The following is a 23,172-nucleotide window of genomic DNA, read 5'->3' on the forward strand; positions in this document are numbered from 1 at the left end:
CATGTACAGCTGTCGTGACAAGAAACCCCCTGTTTTCCATGCTAAGCTAGATGGCCACTGGGGCTGATCCAATTTAGCTGCTTTGATGCAGGATATCAGTTTTATGGAGGTGCCAGTGGAGCTGGAAGTGGAGAAAGCACAGCTTGAGCATGTCCTGCAGCAGATGGCAGGGATCTGGACAGGATGGGAGAGCAGCACCTGCCTCTCCTGCCCGCATGGAAACACGGGCTCAGCTCTGCCAGGGTGCCACACAGAGCCTGCTGGGCTCCCTGGCACCTACAGCTGGATTAACCCCAGCCCAAACCCAGCTGCTGGCAGATCAGCCTCGGGTTCAAATGGGTTTGTCCCCAGAGGAAGGGGGACGTGGCTCTCTGAGCTTTTCCAACCAAATGATTTTGTGATTCTACGATTACTGCACAACCTCCTTTGGATGGAGTGTCACCTGTCAGGGACAAGCAGCAGCAGGATCCCGCTCGTTTCCAAGCACAGCAAGAAGCAGGGAGTCTCACTGTCAGAATCTGTTTTTATTCTGTTTGAACCTCGGCCTTTGCCCTGCAGTTCAAGTCCCGGTTGCTGTTAGAACAAACACTGTTATTTGTACACATGAGCCGGCGTATTTCAGGTTTGTGACAATTGTTTCACGAGCAGGGTTTACTCTGTTTCCAACAAGAGAAGCCACGACATGACGGACGCCTGCACGTCATTCCACTGGCACGTTTCACACATGCACTGCCTGTGTCCGTGAGCGTGACACGGGGCTGGGCTGTGGCAGGGGAGCGGCGCAGAGCCCGCAGCCAGCCGGAGCTCTGCCGGCAGGGGAGCAGAAGCACGAGGATTTACAGCGTGGCCGAGGGAGGTGCAGCTGTGCCGGGCGGGCTGTGGGAGCTCCCCACGAGGCCCAGCCCGGCTCTCCGTGTGCGCAGTGAGGGCTGGCTGGCAGTGCAGGGCGGGTGGCACACGGGCATCAGCCCAGCCCCACGCTGTGACACCCACGGGCTCCGCCACGGACACAGGGTGGGCTCCACCTCGTGTGCCCCCCTCGGCCGTGGGACGAGCTCCTCGCCGGACAACTGGGGCCAGGCCAGGGCTGTCCTGCCCTCGCAGCATTGCTAAAGGCTTGTTTTCTCAGAGTCTTTAAGGCTTGGATCTCCCCCTTTGCTTTCGCTGAGAAAATGCAGAGAAAGAAGCGCTTGTTCAAGCTACACTTTGTGACTGCTGTGCACTGCATGTACAATAGCATTGGAAGAGAAATACTGACAATAGACAACAGCGTCATACAATCAATCAATCAATCAATCAATCACCTGGCACCATCCCTTTTGGCACTTTTCCTTCATTTGTCTCATGGGGCTGACTCCGAGCACAGACCTTCCTGCACGGCTGTTCCCGGGCACAGAGCTCCAGAGGGGGATAGCAGCTGTCTGGGAGCTGGTGCATCTTTGGCAGACACAGTCCTTCTGTCAGGGAGCCAAGCCCAGCCCCTCCTGAGGAGACACTGTGGGAGGAGGACACTCCCATGCCCGTGCTGCCCCACAGCCAGCCAGGAATGCCTTCATCCCGGAGGGAAGGCAGCTGAGGGTTGCAGAGGACTTGCAGAGGAACGTGAATAAATACTTGGTTTGATCTCGTGTGCTGCATCCACCGTTCAGCAGGAGGTATCTTCCTTCTCAGCTGGCATGATTTTTGGCAAAGGTGACCTTTACAGGGGAGAGGCTGGGTGCTCCTGCTCCTTTGAGTGTAATTATTTACAATTTCTGTTGGTTTTTGCAAGCTTACACAGACTTGGAGAGTGTTAAATTAATAGAACATTCATCCTGGCTTTGCGTCGCCGCAACCCTTCCAGGACAGGACTGTGATTGCACATCCAAAGGTCTCCTTGAACGCAGGTCCCATGGCCTGTGCGTGATGCCTGGGCAGCTGGGATCTCTGTTCTGGGAGCAGGGGGGTCCCATGAAGCTTTTTTGGGCTGGGGACAAGCTCCAGCCCAGGCACTGCCTCCTACACTTCTGCCCAGCTTGGATTTGGGATCAGCAAATCAACGCACAAACCCCTAAACACTTATAAAATCTTTTCAAAAGAAGGTATTTAAGACACTGGCATAGTGCATTGGGCTGTGAAATCTGTTTTAAGAGGGGGAAGAAAAGATACATTCAGCGTGTAAATAGGTTTTTTTGTGGTGTAAGCAGCCCAGGCCCAGCTGAACCCCCTCGAACACCACCAGAAAAAAGGAAACTGTTTAGGGAAGTCTGTTTGGGGCTCCAGGGATGAGCTGCAGAAAAGGGGCCTGCAAAAAGAATTCTACATCTGAATGCACCTGGGAAGTGCACATTGAAGCTCAAAATGTTGGGAAAACCAGCACAGATCCCGGGTTAAAGCTGTGGCTTTCCCTCTGAGCTCCCAGGGCAGACCCAGGCCATCACTACTTCTCTCTGTGCTGCTCCTCTGGATCCAGCCAAGGCTCTGATTCCTCGATTTCCTTCTAACTGACAGCTGGACAGAGGAGCAGGTTTGGTGGGGGCCCACAGCAGCACCTGCCAGGCTGTGGTGCAGGAGAGGAAGGCAGGGCAGGCCAGGTGCCACCAGCCCCAGGTACAGCCTGAACCATCCAGTGGTTTGTGTGGCAAGGAGATGCAGAGATAGAGATATATATTATGGAATCATTGCTATAAGATTTCTCAAAACAAAAGTGTCAATCTGTTGAAATATAGTATTTAAAATATATAAATTTTACCCAATAAAATATAAGATTTCTTTTTTCTTTTTTTTTTTTTTTCTGTGTTTTTTTCCTTTTTTAAAATCCAGTTCAATTAGGGGAAAAAAAGCCTGCCAGGGTCCTTGCAGTGAAAAAGAAAACCAGTTCCTGTTTTCTTTTTGACTGTTGAAGATGGAGGGAGGAAATGGGGCAATGCAGTTAGACCACATCTGTCTGTTCACGAGCACTGGCTGCCCTCCCTTCGCAGGATCCTAGGGAAGTTTGTCCCTGCACTGTGCTCATCCCAAGAACAGCCCTGGCACACCTGGCACAGGGGGGCAGGACAGGTAAAGCCACAACCCCTGCCCTAGACAAAGGTCCCCATGAATACTCTGCAAGGCAGCTGAAATGGAAGGGAACTTTTTGAGCTATGTCAATAGGGAAATAATCCATGAAATTAATCCACGGAAGAGGGTTAGAAACACTCAGAGGGTGGCCTGCCACATGTGGGCAGAGAACGCCCGCTCCACCAAGCCCAGGCTCTGAGCCAGCTCTGCTCCACGCAGCTCCATGCCTGGAAGTTTGTAGTGCATCACTCACCTGAGCTTTCTTAGTGGTTGGAGCCTGAAGCCTGGAAGCTGGAGCAGGGGCAGGTTTTTCAGTAAAATCCTTATTTCAGGTCCTTCTTTCTACTGCATTTGGCTTTCTGCTTCAAGAAAGTGACAAATGATCTGTGCTGCTGCTGCAGACAGTGAGATACATTCATCTGGAAATAATACAGGGGGGCTCTGTTTAGGACTGCCCAGGAGAAATACAGAGCATGGATGAGAGGCTGACCCCACAACCAGATGCAGCCTGAGGGAGAAAAGGGGGCAGGCAGAGAGGAGAGGACTCTCAGGCAATTTCTATGAGCAGAGCTCAGATTTCTCTTGGGATGGTCCCCATAGCCCACGGTCACAGCCCTGCTACCTGGAGATCCCAGGTGTGCCTGCCTGCCTGCCTGTGGAGGCCTTGCAGTGTATTCACAGGGATCACAGACAGCTCCTTCAGACCAACGCACCTGAGGACTTTTTTTCCTCATTCTCTCTCTTTTTGTTCTAAATCTGAAAGGACGCTGGCTTCTCTCTGAACTGGACCCAGAAATGTCTTACCACCGAAACGAAAAAACAACTGCGTGGGTGAAGTAGGGCAAAAAATAGTTTTCCTCTAAGACAATCTGATAAAGCTCACTGTGCCCCAGGAAGGCAGCGTGGCCCAGCAGTGCTACTTGGCGCCCAGCGTGCTCTTGGAGCGCAGCAGGTACCGGTCCACGCGCACTCTGCGCCTCTCCACCGTCCTGTTCTCGCTGTCGAAAATGCGCTGCAGGTGCAGGGCCAGCCTCCTGTCCTCCTCCTCCTGCTGGAGCTTCTGCTCCACGCTGTCCCGGCCCTCGGGGGGCAGCGCTGCCTCCCCCGGGGCCGCGTGCCTCAGTCTCTTGACGGAGCCGTTGTGCTCCAGGTGCTTGGTTTTGCAGCGTCTCTTGCGGCCGCGGCGCAGCAGCGGCGCCTGCTCCCCGAGGAGCTTCTCCACGGAGCTGCACGTGCTGTTCTGCACGTTGATCAGCTCGCTGTTGTTCAGGTACTTCAGCTGCTTCTTGCCCTTGAGGGGCACTGCCAGCGCGCCGCCGTCGGGCAGGGACGCGCCGATGCCCATGAGCCTCCTGCTCAGCGCTTTGGGGCCCAGGCTGAGGCAGGACTTGTCCATGAATGTGTTCACCTTCAGGTCGGGGGCCTCAGCCACCCGTGTGTTTAGGGAGGTTACGTTTGATCTCACATCTGGTTCTGCAGCACCGTCATCAGTGGCTGAGGCCTGCGAACCCCCGTTCTTCTCACTGCCCCTTCCCAGCCTCACTTCACTGACAGAAGGGAGGAAATCCAGCTCAGGGCGAGGCTCTCCCGTCGTCGTGTCAGGTGCAAGGTGATCCTCCTGCGCTTGTGGCTGCTCTTTAGTGCAACTGCTGGCGTTGGTGATGTCAGGAACCACGATGTCCTCCCCGGGCTCCGAAGCCAAGGACGTGAGGGTTGCTTTGGAGAGAGTCTTTTTGATCTGACGCTCCTGAAATATCTGCTCCCACTTCTTCAGTATCCTAGGACTGGCCTCGTAGGTGGTGGGCTTCTGCAGGCTGCGGTTCAGGTTCCTGGGGGTGGACTTGATGATGAGGGGGCTGAGCACTCTGCCGTCGGGCAGCCGCTTGGGGGGCGTGCACGGGGAGCACACGATGGGCTTGAAGTGGTTGAGCTCCTCGGAGATGCTGTCGTTGCTCTCGGGGCTGATGGAGCGCTCGGGGCGGTGCAGCGCCGACAGCGAGGAGGCGGCGCTGAGCAGCAGGCGCCGCTCGGCGCTCAGCTCCGGCGCCGACAGGCAGCGGTGGTTCTGCGCGCACGACAGCACGCCCAGCAGCGGCGCGGGGCCGGCCGGCACCTGCAGGGCGACACGAGCAGCGCGTCTGGGCTTACTGGCACGGAAAAGAAACAATGGCAAGGGTTCCACCGACCGGTGAATGGCTAAAGATACTGGCTTTTACAAATAGACTTTGGGTTTGCTGATAAACAAAGCAAGGACCTCTTGCACCTGGCTCGGGTTTTTCTCTGTAAAGAGTTTTGTTATTTTGCCTTTTATTAAAACTTTTTGTTTCCAACACTACCACAGAAGCCATCCTGCTGATTTTATGCCTTCTACGGTAGCTGAGCTATCTTGGGTGTGGAACAGATCCCCAAGAGTTTATGACACCTGGCTTGAGGAGACCCCTATTTCAGTCCAGCAGAATCGGGGTGTCCAATTTATTTCAGTCCAAGAGCTGCTCTTGCCACAGGTAACAGCCACTCTGATGGCAAAATCCCACAGCCACAGGAAGGTTTGGGTGAGGAGTGGCTTTAAAGTCCATCTCATTGCACCCTCTTCCATGGGCAGGGAATAGTTCTCCACTGGCTTCCACTAGACCAGATTCCTACAAGCCCTGTCCAGCCTGGCCTTGAAATGTGTTTTCTCTTTACCTGGATAAACCTGCCCACTTAGTGGTGTTGATGGCTGCACTAGATGACCTTAAAGGTCTCTCCCAACCTGGATGATTCTGTGAAGACAAGGAGAAGCCAGGAAGCACTGCACCACCCTGGCTGAAGGAACCACGCTCCTCAAGGGAAATGATCTCCAAATTATTTTTTGCTCCCTTCCAAGCTGTGGGAGAGAAAGAGTAAGGACTTGGCCCAGATATAAGAGGCACCTGGATGTGGCCCCTGGGGATGTGGGTTAGGGGAGATTGTGCTGGTGCTGTGTTGACTTGATGGCCCTGAAGGTCTCTTTGAACCCGACTGATTCTCTGATTAAGAGCAATGTTTCTTGTCATCTCTAACACAGTCCCTGAATGCTGCTGCACTTGGGCATAGTCCTGGCTCAAATAAATCAGAGAGGCAACAACACACACAACTGCAAATTGTCTTCTTCTTAGACTGAGATGAAATATTTTTATCCAGTGGCTGGTGTGTACAATAAAAGCCTTTCCATGCTTAGTCCAAAAGAATTTTTTTTCTACTCAGTTATTTTAAGGTCAAAATAAGCCTTTGGAATAACCTGTACTGGAAATCTAATTGGTCATGTCCATAAGGCATTCTCTTAAAAAGAAGTCAGTCCTGGGGGGAAGGTAAGCCATGGCTGCTCACTCTGGGCTCAGTCCAGCTCCCAGCAGCTCAGGTGGCAGACTGCACAGGTCTCTGCTCCTCAAGGCGTCTCTGGACCTGAACCCTCTCCTTCTCCATCAGGGATGAAACTGATCCCAGGAAGGAGGGGTGTCAGCATGAGGAGGGGGAACATCCTAGCACGAGCAGCTGGGGGCTGTCCCATCCTCAAAGGAGTCAAGGCCAGGCTGGATGGGGCCTGGAGCACTCTGGGATAGGGGAAGGTGTCCCTGCCCAGGGCAGGGGGTTGGATGAGCTTTAAGCTCCCTTCCAACCCAAACCATCCTGGGATCCCATGAGGACCAGGCCTTTTTATCTTCTATGTATCTTCCTGATGTCAGGAAAGCAATGAGTTTTGCTCTGTTCAAACAGCTTTGGAGAGAAAGGGAAAGGAAGAGAGGATTATTTTCCTAACTTTCTAAAAGATTTTTCTTTACCTGGCTGGGGAGTCAGCCTTGAAAAGAAAATGAATCACAAAACAAAAGCCTGATGAGAACCCTTTCAAATTCCAATTAGCCTCAAACGATACACAAGAACCCTGACACCTGTCTGCTTTTCTGTTTAGTAACTCCTAACCCAGCAGGTTTTATTGGGAGCCACAAGGAGGTGATTGGCCCCAGGGCGATAACAGGGCCACAAAGCCCATATTTGATATCTCCAGATTACTGGAGCTGTGTAACCTCAGATAAGAACGTTTACACACAGGAACCTGTTTCCACACGCTGCCTGTACCTTGGCTTTGGTGGCTGGGGCTGACCTCTGCCTGCTCTTGGATCTCTCCTGAATGGTGTCGTTGCAGCTCCGGCTCCTCTCCACCTTGGAGGTTAAATTCCTGAAAAGCAGAAGGGTGAGAACAGGAACCCTGGGAACAGCCAGCTCAGCAGCCCTGGCAGCTGCTCCCCGTGGGAGAGGCATCAGCCCTGGCTGGCAGAGGCACCTCCCCTGCCCTCGGGGAAAGGGATCCAGGAGCCCTGGATTGGCAGCAGAGTGCTGCTCTGCAGGAAACCCAGCAGGGTTTCATGGACACCCCTGCCCAGGGCCATGATGAACTGAGGCCCCTCTGCTTCCCACCTGGGAACACACCTGCTTATTCAGCTGCTTCCACTGTGCCAGGCAGCAGCTTCCCAGGGAGTTTGGGGCTATCCCTTCATACCCTGCTGCACAAGGGAACCAGCACTCCTGAGTTCCCCCTGAAGAATTCTGATTGCTAATGGTTTAAACCTACAGGCAATGATTTTTTCCCCTTCATGGGATGAACATTAACTTCCTTAACTTCCAGGTAGGAAGGAATCAGACAGACACCACATTCTGTGAAGAGTCTGCTCTAAAATTCCAGGAAAAAAAAATCACTTATTTTAGATTGGAACCACCATTTGAATCAGAGCATGCCAGCTGTGTTTAAAACAAGTCAGAAGAACATTTTTAAAGGACATTAAACAAAATCTCAGCCTCTTACCCTGAAAGGAAAGCAAAGGAGTAAGCGCTGGTCTTGGAAACAAAAGCTGAGCGGTGTGTTTGCTTGCCCTGGAATGGTTCCTCGTTCTCCGAGTCCGAGAGACGCTCCGGAAACTGAAGTCAATCAAGGAACAGTTAGCTGACACGCACAACAGAGAGAATAACTTGGAAAATAAAGCTCTGTCTTGCAAAAGGGTTAAAGATCCCCACATCCCCCATTTCTGGTTATACTGACAGGACATAAGGCATAAAAAATACAAAAACAAGCACATAGCTCCTATACATAGCTGTTAGTGATCCAACAAAGGTAATTTATTGATCAAGAAAATGTGGGACAATTCTACAATAGAGGTTACTGCAGGGTGTTGGTTACTCAGCCCCCATGGGCCAGCCTATCAAGTGGAAATTTTAAGAGCATTTCCTGCAGTGCCTCCCAAATGAAATGGGAAATAGGCAGAAGTCAGCATGAAGAATGTGGTGAACTTCAGTTGTACAATTCCATTGCAGAAGATTCATGGAGAAATACTCTGGAAATGCATGCAAGCCTGAAGACCAAGGGTATCCCCCAAGCTGTGGGGATCTGCTGTGTCAGCAGGAGTCACAGCAGAGGGTAAAAAGGGGGACAGAAACCTCTAGAGGAACATCTGCAGTCATAGCAGACCTTAGAACACAGTTCTCATTAACAAGGATCTTTGTAATCTGCCAGCTCAGAGCCTTCATAAACTACAGAAACTCCATCAAGGAATCCTGGAAAGCCAAAGAATGAAAATTTTGACATGTGGGCAGGAAGGAGAAGCATGAGCTCACTTACACAGTCCTGGTTCCCTTTCAGCACTACAGATTCATCTTTTTTCTGCTGCTCCTCCATTTTTCTTTTCCCTATGTCCATGTCATCTAGGATGAACTTGTGAATCAGATCCTCAGACGTCTTTTCTTCTTGTAGCTTTTCCTCTCTCAGCTGGAAATAAGGACAAAAGAGGTAGAGTAGTTATCATCTGAAGTCCTGCACTTAGAGACTGGAAAGACCAAGAGTTTGGTCCCATCACTTAATTTTGTGCCTTCATTTCTCCGCTCCAGGCTAGAGCCACTGCCTCTCTCTCACAATAATGAGAAGACTGGTTTGCTTCTATGCCACATTTATGTTTTATACATAAGAACCATGGATTTTATCTTCTTTGCAAAACAACAAAGGCACCGCGAGGCCCAGGGCTGGACAAAGCCTTCCCTGCCCCTGTATTTTCTAAAACAGAGAGACAAAAGCTCTTCTCTGCTTGTAGGTGATCACACTACACATAAAAATGTGCAACACCAGTTTCAAGCAAGCTGTGATATTCCAGTTTTAGCCTCCCTGACACGCAGCACACACAGTTTGTCAGACACACAAGCAGCAGCATCTAAAATAAAAGGTGAATGCAGCATTCCCAGCCTGTGCCTTGCCCCTTCCTCAGCCTAGACACAGCCCAGGAATTGTCTCCATCCATCTGTACACAGAACAGAGCCTCCCTCCTTCCCCCTCCACCCTGAAGTTATCCACACCTCTGACTGACCCCTCTTTGTCCTGCTCATGAACCACAGCCCCAGGAACTCTTATCCCCGGGCTTTTCCTCATATTTGGCCATAGGCATCTCAGGTGCTTAGGAAGCTCCCTAACTCAACAAGGCAGCAACAACTTCTTCCAAAAATATTTAGTGTTTTTCTTCCCTGCTGGAGGAAGGGAAAACCTCAGAAGTATGGACATAAGATGACAAAGAAATCAGAGTCCACGAGGCATTACAGGAAAAGCACATTGTGATTTTCAAACTGGCAAAGACCCAAATCCTACTGAATCCAAGCTCCCAGAGATGAGGAAGAGAGAAACAAGGAGGAAAACAAGGAGGAAAAACTCCCCTGTTTGGCTGATTGTGGGTGTTCAGCAAATATTTTCAAAGACCGGTTTGACTCCTTGCTCAGAGCTGTTTTAAGATGTATCTTTAAATTCCTCATCTATTAATAATCTCAAGCAATAACTACAACAGAGTCTGACTAACATAGATTGTGACCACATGATGCAGACATGATGAATAGCCTGCTCTAAGCCAACAGTATTTCTGCCTTTTTGGAAGTATCTGAAAAACAAATTCACACCAAGGTTTATCATAAAGATTTATATTTTTTCGGGCTGGCTGAAATACCACCCAGCACTCGTGTCCCTTCTGCATTCCTCATGTGGAAGAAAGTTATGTGGAAAAATTCACTTTTCTGGCTAAATTATAAAATCAAGAGACAGGAGAATATGTAACAACACACAGGAATATTTAAGGATTTTGGGGAAAGTGTGAGGCGACAACCCAAGCTTTGCTGATAGTAAAGTCAAAAAGGCAACAACAGGATCCTCATCCTAATTAATAGAATAAAGAAAAGAATTTAGGTCCAGAGTTAAGGCTGCAAGCAAAATCAAACTCCAATGATAAAATCTGTACTAATTTCAGAAATAATAATTTGAAGTAGCCTTAATGTAAATTGTCTCCCAGAGAATTTCCTTCCAGACATGGCGATGCTGTGCTGGGACAGGAGGACAAGAAACTGAACCAAAATAGTGTAAAACACGTGGGAGACATGTGTCTCTCTGTTCCTGGGAGCAGGACCTCCTGTTACCTGAGCAGCATCTCTGAAATACTGGATGCAGCACCAACAGCTGCTGTGAACAGCACAGTTATCAGAAAACACATTTCAGTCCTTTTGATACTGCGGCTGCAGGGGGAAAATGCTGTACAAGCAATGGCTAAGTGCTCACTCAGAAACACACTCCTGACACCAATATTAATTCCCAAAGCTGGGCAAACTCACGGTTGGTCGCTCCTGTCCCCGCAGGACTGCCCAGGTCCGAGGCTCCGGAGGCTGCACGTCAGCACATGCCTCAGGTGGGAGCTGCCCTCCCACTCTGTGTGTGCTCACAAGCTACAGACTGGCTTGTGATAGAGGCAAAGACAGCCGGACAGGGTGAGTGAGGGTTTGAGTGCACAGAAATGACAAACTCCTCTGGGAAAACAAAAATTGCAAGAGCACCAAGGGCGCAAAAGAGGAAAACCCAATCCTGCTGTCCTGCACAGACAGCAAAGATCTATCTCATTCTGAAAGGCAGCTGAGAAAATTCAGCTATGAGATAATCCATGTCAAACAAAATCTTTTCAGTACATAATTATGGTTCCACTTTGTTTTCAACTGCAAAAAGGGGGGAAGCGGGTCAGGAGTTCAGATATGTAAAACAACTCACATCTGGGAGATGTAAAAAGGTTTGGAAATGCTCCTGTCCCTTCCTCAGGAGGAAAGCCCAGGTTTTCCCCATTCCATGGGCAGGGGAGCTGGGATCAAACCCTGTGTCTTGAGACAGGGAAGGAAACCAAATCCTATCCAAGCTTAGATTCCCAAACCTGAGTGCTCCCTGATTCAGAAGTTCAGAGATGCCAAGAAACTCTTGATAAGTAGCAACAGTGACAATTTTCAGATCAGCTTCCCTACAGCTTCCTGACAGGAGGGCAGAGCCTGGTGAGAGCCAGTCTCTCACCCCAGGTAACAAGTGAGGGCTTTTCCCTTGTTTAAATGATGCTGTGATTCCATTCTGATTCTGTGAACAAGGAAACAGTGTGACTGCATCGTCAGCTGTCCTGGTACCAGCCAAATCTCACTGCCATTTCCTCTGAGATGACGACTCTCAGACTCTCCTCCCACAGGGCTCTTTCAGCTGAGCTTCACAAAAACCAAGTTTAAGCTGCCAGGGGGAAGGAACCCATCTCCCATCTGCCAGGGGGCGAGAAGAGGAAGGCAGCAGGCTGAAGGAGAACAAGACAAAAACATGCCCAAATGCTGGAAACATGGTCAAGTATTTCCTGACTGGAAGGGAAGGGAGAAGGGCTGGCACTGGACTGCACATGGTATCTTTTTGCAGACAAGGCTGTTTTAAAAGACATTTCACTATTGGCTAAAAAAAAGAGAAAGCTCTAGTTTGGAATAGTTTGCTTTTGAGGAGAAGGAGGTTTGAGAAGAAGGAGATGCCTCATGCTGCAAAAGGCTTGATGGAATTACATCCACAACCAAACACTCCAAAGAAGGTACATTTCCATGTTCTAGAAGGCAGACTAAGACAGCAAAATTTGGCTTCTACATGCTCAATTACAGCCATTTCCTGAACTGGCTGAACAGTGTAAAGAGAATAAATGAGCTTTGTTAGAGAAGAGGAAAAAAGAGCCCTTCAGGTTTCCCTACAGGTAGGATGGCATTCCTGCAGGAAATCCAAGTTGTTCTGGAAGAAAAACCACAATTACCCACAAATACTGACCTTCCTCAGCTGGCTTTCATATTCTTCTCGGAGCTCTCCTGTTTTGCTTAATTTAATGGGTGCTCTGAATATAAAGTCTGGAAAGAAAAGGGAAAAAAAAAAGAATTATTTTTTAGTGTAGGATAACTGGTGCTGGCCATTATTTCCCAAAAAGGGTGAGATCCCCAGAGGCTGCACAAGAGCTTCTGCAGCACTTTTTCCAACCCCAGCTGTTTATTCTCTGCCCCTGCTATCACAGCTCTGTTTAACACACAGAAACCTCGGGAGGAGACGGCCCAGCAATCCCACTTTGCACTTCCCGAGTTTCCTGTGAGATTCTCAAGAGTCCTTGACAAGCAGTTAAGCAATCAGGGAGCACTGGGAGGATGTAAACACAGGGCTGTGGAACAGCCCGGGGATGTCTCAGGGAATCTGAGTCCTGGGAATAAACCCAGGCTTCGGGCACAGGGAGTCTGGGTCCCAGGAGCAAAGCCAGCTTCAGGTGCCTGCTGCAGGCCCAGAATGCCCAGAATTCCTTCTCCTCATGCCCCTGCAGCTCCTGCACTGCCGTCCCAGAGGAAGCACAGCCCTTCTCCTGCTTGCAGGCACTCCCAGAGCAGGGGTTTGAGGGCAGGATGCTCTGTCTGGCACAGGTTCCTGTCCTGCTCCCACTTCCTCCCTTTCCCCTCGGGAGGCCAGAAGCCAAAAGCACACTGGCACAGGGTCACGGCTCAGCTTCCATCCCCGGAGTCTCTCACTCCCAAAGGAGTCCCTTGCTTGTTTCAGCCTCAAAGCTCCCTCCCACTTCCGTGCAGTGCAAGTCTGGGCAAGCTGCACTTCGGCTGGAGCAGCCTGGAGGCAAAGGGAACAAGCAGAACAAAACAACAACCCCTGGACAATGATCCTGGCTCAATCCATGTCGGTGTTCCAGGCAGGGTGCAGCACAGCTCATCATCCCAACGTGCTGCTGTCAGGATGGAGCAGGTTTGGGCAGGGAGGAAACATCAGGGGTGCTTCCTTTCCCCACCCTGAAAAAATTAAAGGATATAAACCAGTAGCTCCAACACATTTTTACAGAATCCCAAGATTATTTAGGCTGGGAAAGACATCTGAGGCCGTTGAGTCCAATCTGTGACCAATCCCACCTTGTCACCCAGGCCAGAGCACTGAGTGCCCCATCCAAAGTTGTTCTCGGACACCTCCAGGGATGGGAGTGCAGCACCTCCCCAGGCAATGCCCGACCCCCCTTTCAGTGAGGAAATTCCTCCTGTTTCCCAAAGTGAACATCCCTGGAGGCTGTTTGCTCTTGTCCTGTCCCTGCTCCCTGGCAGCAGAGCCCAGAGCCCCTGCCCAGCTGTGCCCTCCTGCCAGGGACCTGGGCAGGGTCCTGTCCCCCCTGGGCCTCCTTCTCTGCAGCTGAGCCCCCTCACAGAGCTTCCCCTTGGCTCTCTCTGCCTCCAGATGCCAGGTACAAACGGCAGCGGGGTGAACCAACAATCTCAGGTAAGCAAACAGACCATAAAGCCTTTTTTCTCATAAACCAGCTGCTGTTTCCTGGTACTCACACGCCTGCACGAGCCAGGCTGGTTCCTAAAGGGCAACACCCCAAGTGTCCCTACACACGTGCTAAAAATCCCCAGTGATGCTGGCGCTGGGGAGGCCAGGCTGCATTCCCTGCTCCTGCAACCAGGCACGCTGGAAACCTTCCACCGGCTTCCCAAAATGTTTTTTCAATTGTGGCCTTGAGCGGTTCCAGCTCTTTGTGAACTTTATCAGGCTGAGATTGCCACGGAGACAGTCCCAGGAGCAGCAGCAATCTGTAACTCGCCTGCAGCACGCTGCAATTACTCTTCAGTGTTTAAGGCTTGTCTCCAGAGCTAAAAAAGTGGAGTTTTCCCCTCCAGGGCACAAGCTAACCCCAGGGAAACACGCAGCAGCAAAGATGAGCCACGTCCATGCTCTCACTTCTCACTTGGGGTCAGCAAGCTGAGGAAATTTTAAATAATGGAATAACATTTATGTCTAAGTTGTGGAGGTTGAGCTAAAGGGGTCCAACACCAGGTGGAGGCAACTTTATCAATCTTTATGCACCCACTTGTCTAATTTACAGATGGATCAAAGAGAGATGAGCCCCCAAATTTACAACTCTGTACAGAAGAGATGGAAACAAAAATGTATGCAAAGATGTACATCTGCATTCCACAGAACTCCAGAATGGGCCAGGCTGGCAGGGACTACTGTGGGTCACCTGGTGCCACCTCCCTCTAGGACAACAGCAAAGCAGGCAAAACCATGAAGAAAAGGGTTTTTACTGGATTTTGCAGCAAATCCCCTGCTTGCCCTTCCTCTCGAGTGATCTGTGGGTCAGCACAAGTGGCTCCTGAATGAAGCTGACTCTGCTGGGATGCTCCTTCCCAGCCTGGGGACAGCACTGAAACAGTCCTGGTGGCAGATCAAACCTGGCATCCTGCTTTTTCCTGCTGGCAGGCAAGAGCTGCATCCTATTGTGCTCAGTCTTGGAAAAAACAACTGATTTCTGCACCATTTGAGAGGACAAAAGATCTTCTAATTATTTAACACTGGTTTTCTTTATAAGAGGCATCTGACTTGCAGCCTCCATCCCCTTGAGTGAGTCCCTCTTTCCACACCAGCTCTCAAGTGTGTCTTGCACACACACACCATCCCTGTGGAGCTGCGCTCCTGACCAGCACGTTTTGTATTTACTGGCAAAAGATCCAGAAACCTCCATCTGGCGAATTCAGCAACATGGGGTGACTGAGAGTAAACATGAACTCGATTGAGAACCCCCTGGTTCCCTGTCTGTCCTTGAGAGGCTCCTGGGCTCTGCCAAACCCATGCCATGGGGCAAGTGCCAGCTCTGCCCCCAGCAGCAGCAGCAGCCAGTCCCCCTCGCCCCCAGCTCCATGGAAACTTTCTGCAGGCTCTGCAGCTTCCATTTCCCTCCAGGTTTTCACCACTTTTCCTTCTAACTCCTGCAGCTGAGGATGAAATCTTAAATGTTTTCAAAACACAAACCAAGAAGTTAGGGATTTTCTGACCCTGGCACAGGTGTAAGCACTACTTGACTGGAAAATTATTTTCCAAGAGTTAATGATCCACTGCCATGCCTCTCACAGTGACCACTGGGGCTAGCTCTGGGTCTGGCCTTAATCACTCTCTTCATCAGATTAAAAATAATTTAGGTATTGTGGAGTGCTGGAGAGAGGACACGAGGAAGGAGATGGAGGTGCAAGCCCTCTGACAGCCCCACAGCACAGTTACTGCCCCAGAGAGGCACCCTCTCTATCTTCCCAGGAAACCTTAAACTTAACTCATCCCACCAGCAGTACAACACTGTGACAAGGAGGAAAACAGGGATGGGGTCAGTTTTAACCAGCTTGAGCAAATCACTGCTTTTCCCGAGACAGGGAAAGGCTTCTTTGGGATTGCCACTTCCAAACTTGCAGCACTGTGGTCTTGAGACAAAAAACCAGCCAGTGACAGGCTGCAGAACAACAGCAACAACAGGAACTCAAGGAATCACCAGGAAATGCTCAAGACCCAGACTGGTTTGGTCCAGCGGGGAAAGGGGAAAACCACTGCCAAAAAAGGACTGTGAGGAAGGAGGGGGAAGTCGTTTTACAAGGCTGGCAAAAACACAGCACCCCTCCTGCACGGGCTCAGCTGGGACTGCTGTGCACTGCTGCTGGGCAGGGAGAAACAGGAGAAACCTGACTCTGAAAGGGCAATGCACTCCTTCTCTCCCCAACCAGGCTGAGCACCTCGCTGCAAACACATCCTGTTCCTTCTCCTCGGCCAACTGGATCCTCCAGCAGCCTGCCAGCCTCCCATCTGCTGCCCCTCTCTGCCTTCCAAGGACCCCAGCAGGCAACTGTTCCAATAGCAGAGCACTGCAGCCAGCCCTGCAGCTCCAGCTCCAGTCTGGCCGTGCAACAGCTCTCCCAGGAACCTGGGGATGCCCACAGAGGAGGTGGGACCCGTGGGACACTGGGGCAGCAGCTGGGGCAGGCTGAAGGCAGCAGGGCAGCTCCTGGGCAAGCAGGCTCCCAGGAGCTGCCGGCAAGCCCAGCCCATGCCAAGGCACAACGCGGGCACTGAGAGCGTGTCCCTGCTGGTTTCTGTCCGTGCTGTGACAAGGACTTGGACTTTACACCCACCTGGTCACCTGGGGCAGAATCCCAGCCTCAGGCAGGGTCTGAGGGCTCCTGCAGCCACTGCCATGGGAGAATCCCAAAGGGAATGAGGAAAACTGGGACATGAAACCATGATTAATGAGCCGGTTCAAGCTGGAATCATCAAGGGTATGTCAAGTGGCCATACCGAGCAGTTTTAAAGATTTTGCACATTTTAGGTAATTTAATTAAATACCTGAGCTTAATCAGTGTTTGATAACAGAATCACATAATAACTGACGTTGCAAAGACCTCTGGAGACCCAGCCAGGCTGCCCAGGTCCATGTCCAATTGGGATTTGACTCTCCCTGAGGATGGAAACTCCACAAACACCCTGAGCAAGTCGTGCCAGCGCTTCCCACGCTCACAGGAAAAGGTATTTTTCTCATGGCCAGTGTTTCAGTTTGTGTCCTTTGCCTTGTGTCCTGGCCCTGGGCACCACTGGGATGAGCTGGGCTCTGCTGCCTTTGCTGTCCCCTCTCAAGGGCTACAGACACTGATAAACAAATATATAAATATACACATGACACATCCATTGATAAGGCCATGGTGACTGGGACAGGTTTGTGAGGCTGGGGAGCCAATGTCACCCATCCCTTCAGGCAGGGCAAGGAGGAGGAACGACAGGGACAGCCCCTCCTTGGTTCCTGGGAAGCAGCTATCCCTGGAAACCCCTCCTGAGCAAGGACAAGGTGTTTGGGAGGCAGGCTGCTGGATTTAAGGCAGGGAAAGCAGGCTTAACCAGTGTCTCCATGGTGAGAATGCTGGCTCAGTGAGGAGCACAGGGAGCAGATGCAGGGACTGTACAGATCACCTCATCCCACCCCTTGCCATGAGCTTTCCACTGTCCCAGGCTGCTCCAAACCCCATCCAGCCAGGCCTTGGACACTGAAGGGATCCAGGGGCAGCCACAGCTGCTCTGGGCACCTTTACAGGGAAGAGCTTCATCCCAATATCCCATCTAAACCCAGTGAGAAGCCACTCCCCTTTGTCCCACACACATCTCCCACAGCTCAGGACAAGCAGAGACTTTAATTCTGCTTTAAGAGGCCCAGCTCAGACAGTGCCCAGCACTCCTGCAGCAAGGCTGGACACTCTCACTCAAGGAATCCATTTAGCACGGCTGACACCACTGCCCTGGAGCAGAGACTGACTGGGGCAGCTCCTGCGGAGGAACCGCTCCCAGCGCCCAGCTCAGCTCCCCCTGGACACCCCATCTGCTCATGGATTCAGCAAATCCTTCCTAAATCTCTTCCAGGTTAGTGGGCTTGGTTCAAACCACCAATTTGAGCTGTTTAAGCTCATCCTGCCAGCTCTTCCCACAGCCAATTAGCGGGTGCTGACACAAGCAGGGAGCGGGAGACCAGAAACACGCTCGGAAAGGAACGGGCTGGGCTACAAGGATGTTTATCTGCAGCTTAAATCCTTGTGTGCTCTGCAGGGCTGCCCTCAGCACTGCTGAACCGGGCACTGCTGCAACACCTCTCCAACCAACAGATCCCAGGGCACCCCGAGTTCTGACAGCAGCAGCATCTCCAGCAATGCCACTGTCTCAGACGAGGATTTATTTTGAAGGGAACACAGGGAGCAGTTTTCTAGGAGTTGAGGAGGCATCTGGCTTTGGAGGCAGGGAGCAAACGTGCAGCTAAAAGCCATGAACACAGAGATGATGGACTTTTCCTATGTCAACAAGCAACTAGCACTTCCCATGGTGCAAAACCCTTCCTGTCTTGACGCAGCACAAACCTGCCCAACTCCTGGCAGCACTGCTGGAACCGTTCACTTTTGGTACAAGATCATCACACAACCACCCGAGCAAGTGGGGGAACATCCCCGCAGCCGGCACCCCCGCCATGGGGTGATGCTCTCCATCCCCCCTGGGCTCCTCCCCATGCCCGGGCACGGTGGCCCAGCCCCGGTGCCCCCTCCCCGCCCGGTCCCGCACGGCTCGGGCTGAGCCCGCGCCAACTCATCGCACCCCGGGCCTGGCCCCGCCCCCCGGCACAGACCCCGCCCCCAGCCCCGCGGATTCCCGGCACGTCCCGCGGAGACCCCGCCCCCCGGGCTGAGCTCATCGCACCTCCCGCCCGCCGCGGCCCCGCCCCCCGGGCTGAGCCCTGAGCCCCCGCGAACTCACCGCGGCTCCGCGGCAGCCACGCCCCCAGGCCACGCCCCCGCCCCCGCGCCCCCCCCCGCCCCTCCCGGTGCAGGATGGGGGGGGCGCAGGTGCCGCCGCCGCCGCCGCCGCCGCCTCAGCCGCACCTTGCTCCGGCGGCCGCTGCTCCCCGCCCGCTGCTCCGGCCGCCGTGGTGGCTGCGGGCTCGGCCTGCTGCCGCCGGGCCCGTGTGGAGAGGCGGCTGCGGCACAGCGGGCAGCAGAGGCCCGGGCCCTGCAGGCAGCGCTGGAAGCAGGCGAGGCAGAGCGAGTGGCGGCAGGGCGGCGTCACCGCCTCCACCAGCGCCTGCCGGCACACCGGGCACTCGGCCACCGCCAGCACCACCGCCTCCTGCTCCTCCTGGGCCGCGGGCCGGCCCCGCCGCCGCCGCCCCCGCACCGCGGCCCGGCCGCCGGCACCCGCCGCCGCCGCCGCCATCTTCCCACACTTTGAAGGGCCGCGGCGGCCACGCCCTCCCCGCATAATTCATGAGGGGCGGCCCCCCCGCTGCGCATAGTAATGAGCGCGCGCCGGCCACGCCCGCTCATGAATATTCATCGCGCGGCGGACGGCAGCGCCCCCTGCGCGGTCCCGGTGTCGATCGGGACGGGGCGGGCTGGGCACCCGCCTGTTGGAATAAATCATGGAATCACGGACGGTTTGGGATGGAAGGACCCCAAAGCCCACCCAGTGCCATGGGCAGGGACGCCTCCCACTGTCCCAGGCTGCTCCAAGCCCTGTCCAGCCTGGCCTGGGGCACTGCCAGGGGTCCGGGGCAGCCCCAGCTCCTCTGGACACCTGTGCCAGGGTTCTTCCATCCTCACAGGGAACAATTCCTCATTGCCAAGATCCCATCCATCCCTGCCCTCTGGCAGTGGGAGCCATTCCCTGGGTCCTGTCCCTCCATGCCTTGTCCCCAGTCCCTCTGCAGCTCTCCTGGAGCCCCTTCAGGCCCTGCCAGGGCTCTGAGGTGTCCCCAGGTGAACACCCCAGCTCTGCCAGCTGTGACTGTAGTGGGTGGCTGGTCTCTCTGTCCCTATCCTGGCCCATGAGCCCTTTGTTCAGCCTTCCCTCCGCTGTCCAGCTGAGGAGGGGGTGACAGAGCAGCTTTGGTGGGTACCCCACGTCCAGCCAGAGTTAAACCACCGTGGATGGTGACTCACAGCAAACCAGAGGAGGCAGAGCCTCTGCACCAGTTGCTATGGAAATCTCTTGCACTTCTCTTCTGCTCCTCATCTCTTTCCTGGGGCACCAAAACAATCTGTCTTCTCATCATATTTTAGCACCCCCTCTGATGGAGCCTCCCAGCTACGTTGGGTTGGCAGAAGAGAGAACGTGGCTGAGAGGCAGAGGTGAAGCCCCACACCTCTGAGCCCCTGAGCAGGCTCCTCTCTCCTCGGCTGGAGAGAGGCAGGGGCGATCCATGCCCAGGAAACAGCCTCTGCACCCGCGCCAGGAGCTTGCTGGGGGATATCGTTAACTTTCCATCTCACCCACACGTCTATCTTTAGTTGTCTCTGGCTGTTGAATGACTAAAAGGATACCAGCATGCGGATCCCTGCTGTTGCGGGCTCCATCCAGTGCCAGTTGACAAAAAAGTTGCTTCTCGTGAAACAAAAAGCTCGTGCTGGCTTCCCTGAGATGAGTTATGGCAGCGGTTTGGGATGGCCCGTGTCCAGCAGTCTGTGTGTCTGTCCCGCAGGCGCTGCTGCTGCTGCTGGCCGCAGTCAGGGCAGTGTGCCATTCCCGAGTTCCCAACAAAGCTGCTGCTCCCAGGATCAGCCTGGGCCGGGGGCTGGGCGCTGGGGAGCCCCCGGGAGGGACAGAGAACGTGGTGCAGGGGACACCTCCCCACCGGAGCTGTGCGGAGCCCCAGGCTCACTGGGATTCGGGAAGGGATCTCTGCCAGCTGTGCTCCCACATTGCTCCTGCACATCCAGCCTTGGTTTCTGTGTCTCCAGCGTGCCTTCCGACCCAAAGCCCCACGAGGGGCACTGGTTTTACACTGCCACAGGGCAGGGTTAAACGGAGCACTGGGAAGGAATGTTTTACAACAAGAGCCATTAAGAAATGGCCCAGGGTGCCAGGGGAGCTGTGGCTGCCCCTGGATCCCTGGAATGCCCAAGGCCAGGCTGACGGGCCCTGGAGCAGCCTGGGCCAGTGAGGGTGTCCCTGCCAGGGCAGGGGTGGCACTGCGGGGGCTCTGAGCTCCTTTCCATGCCCGTCCCTCCTGGCTCTGCAGCCCGGGATGTGCCGCGCTCAGGGCTGGCCGGCAGAGGGAGCCCTAAGCCCGTGCAAGGCTCCAGCCTCAAAGCCTGCCGTGCCCAGCCAAGACCTCAGCCCTGCCCAGCCTGTCGGGAGCGTTCCCTGCTGCTCCCCCTCCCGAGCAGCTGGCAGGGCTTTGGCACCGCCGTTCCTCTTGCCCACCTTCCATGGGTGCAGGTGGCACAGGTCACGGTGCACACACGCTGTGCTCTCCCATTTTTCCTCTCTGTCCTTCCCCCTGGCTTCATCCAGCCTTTCTCCACCCCTGCCCCTTGCTTGGTTTGGTTGCTGCTCTCCATCCCTGGAGGAGGATCTCTTACCACTGTCCTCTCTGTGCCACTGGTTTGCACAGATTACAGATATCTGTTTGGGTTTGTGCTTGGGAACATGCTCAGACTCTGAGAAAGGGACCAGGTTTCCCATTCCAGGTTGGACTGGGTGCTCCCAGGAATCAGTAAATCGCCTTCTTGAGCCTCAGCAGCCAGTGGCTGCCTCAAACCCTCCCAAAGGTGTGACTTTGGAGCTCCTCAGAGCCCACTGGCTCCCAGGCACGGGGGAGTGACACACGGGGAAAATAACTCCATGGGGAACCCTCTGATGAGCATCCCCCAGGCACAGCCACCCTCAGGAGAGCTCCCTGAGGAGCTGTCACCAGCGTTGGTCACCCAGGAGGATAGAGCAGGGGATGGCAGGCTGGGCTGGGTGTGAAGGGACAATAAACTCATCTCATTCCTTGATGTGGGCAGGGACACCTTCACTGTCCCAGGCTGCTCCAACCTGGCTGTCATGGTTTTGCTCAGGGTCTCTCTCATGCCACAGCCCGTGGTTCAAAATAGCAGCAGATTCTGTTTTCATTCTCATTAAAAATTTTTTAAAAAGAGAATTGTCTTGTCCTCTTGATTGCCCACCAAACATGCAGTGAGTTTGACCTGAGGACTCAGGAACCAGAAGACAAACAGAGCACACCCGTGTGTTGTTATTTGCCATGGGTTTTGGAGCCTGGTTCATGATCACAGATGGATTGGTGCTGGCAGCATTGAACTGTCAGACAGATTCCTCCGCAGATGAAGATAAAGAGCTTGGTTTTGCCAAGGGTGAATGTATTCTTTATGAGACCCAGCAGAGATGTAACTCAGCACCTTGCTCCTGACAAGGCTGGCCTTTATTTCCTGGGTCTGCACTGGGGATGTGCCTGAAGTTTCCCATAAGTTTTAGCCCTGATGTGGGGCCAGGATCCACAGCCCTGAGCTCAGCTGCTGCTGCTGCTGCAGAGCCACAAAATAACTCCATTGACTTGCACTTTGTGTCCCCATTTGTCTCAGCACTTTCATAACCTGCCCGCAGCCCTGTGCTACAAATGGGCTTTTCAATCAGCCCTGTGCAAGGGAAGAGCTGGGAGAGGAGGCACCAGCCTTTCCTGGGGGAGCTGCAACAGCCTGCTGTTCACCCAAACCCCTTCAAACATCTCCATCAGGGCAGCAGGGGAAACAGAGGGGCATTGCTAGGAAGGACTTGCAGAGAGCGGTGAAAAGGGGAAGGGCTTCAGGGGTGATAATTTTAATCTCTGGGTCCAACAGCAGCAGCACCTGGAGCTGCAGGAGAGAGCCCAGAGGGGCTGGAGCCAGGCTGGCAGAGCTGGGGGGGCTCACCTGGAGAGGAGAAGGCTCCAGGGAGAGCTCAGAGCCCTGGCAGGGCCTGAAGGGGCTCCAGGAGAGCTGAGAGGGACTGGGGACAGGCATGGAGGGACAGGACACAGGGAATGGCTCCCACTGCCAGAGGGCAGGGATGGACATAGGGAAGCAATTCTTCCTTGTGAGAAGAATTCCCATTTGTGGCTGGCCTGGAATGTGACAGCACAGCTTGTGCTCTCTGGTGCCAGCTGATGTGCAGAGTGTCCCTGGATTCTGGGCTCCTGTATCCCAGGAATTCCTGGTCCTTCAGCAGAATCCCCCTCGCCATTCACGGAGCAGTGAAATTGAGGTTGGAGCTGGCAAAGAGCAGATTGTGGCCATCCCTGCAATGCCTCAGCCCTGCCTCCTGCTCTGCACACTGGGCTTTGCTCCTGGAGGGCCACAGGTATCCCTGGGGTGGGGGGAGAGTCAAGGTGGGCTGAAGATTCACCTCCTTGCATCACTGGGATTCAGCGCTTCCCCCTTTCTTCACAGAACGTATGTCCAGCCCATGTGGGCACAGGAAGGCCTCTTGACTTCTTTTGCTCGCAGCTTAAAGAGAAAATAACAAAGATGGTGATTTAGAGGGATACTGAAATCTTTCTTATTTCAGATTTCCCTTGTATCCAGCTCCAGGAACAGGCACCTGCAAGCATGGGGCATGAGCTGGCACCTGGGGTAGAGTTAGAGACAGAAAATCAGGAGATGGATGGAAAGAAGAGGTTTTTTCTGCAGAAA

At 53.4% G+C, this 23,172-nt stretch overlaps 1 protein-coding gene and 1 long non-coding RNA gene across 2 annotated transcripts in view; both read right to left on the bottom strand.

Moving 5' to 3' along the window:
* Positions 1-509: 509 nt before the first annotated feature.
* RNF169 (ring finger protein 169) lies at positions 510-18,982 on the bottom strand. The gene is made up of 6 exons (XM_074530340.1): positions 18,607-18,982; positions 12,173-12,249; positions 8,669-8,815; positions 7,859-7,971; positions 7,135-7,234; positions 510-5,152 (listed from the first exon to the last, which is right to left on the bottom strand). Exons 1-6 carry the CDS (start codon positions 18,980-18,982, stop codon positions 3,956-3,958), a joined length of 2,010 nt encoding a protein of 669 aa, XP_074386441.1. The 3' UTR covers positions 510-3,955.
* Positions 18,983-21,769: 2,787 nt separating this feature from the next.
* The window catches only part of LOC141725899 (uncharacterized), a 30,548-nt gene continuing 29,145 nt past the window's right edge, over positions 21,770-23,172 (bottom strand). The window contains exon 5 of the long non-coding RNA XR_012577465.1: positions 21,770-22,986. This is a non-coding gene — a long non-coding RNA (uncharacterized LOC141725899). The remainder of the gene's footprint in view (positions 22,987-23,172) is intronic.

The sequence above is a fragment of the Zonotrichia albicollis genome, chromosome 2 (assembly GCF_047830755.1).
Source record: "Zonotrichia albicollis isolate bZonAlb1 chromosome 2, bZonAlb1.hap1, whole genome shotgun sequence".
In the NCBI taxonomy this organism is placed as follows: domain Eukaryota; kingdom Metazoa; phylum Chordata; class Aves; order Passeriformes; family Passerellidae; genus Zonotrichia; species Zonotrichia albicollis.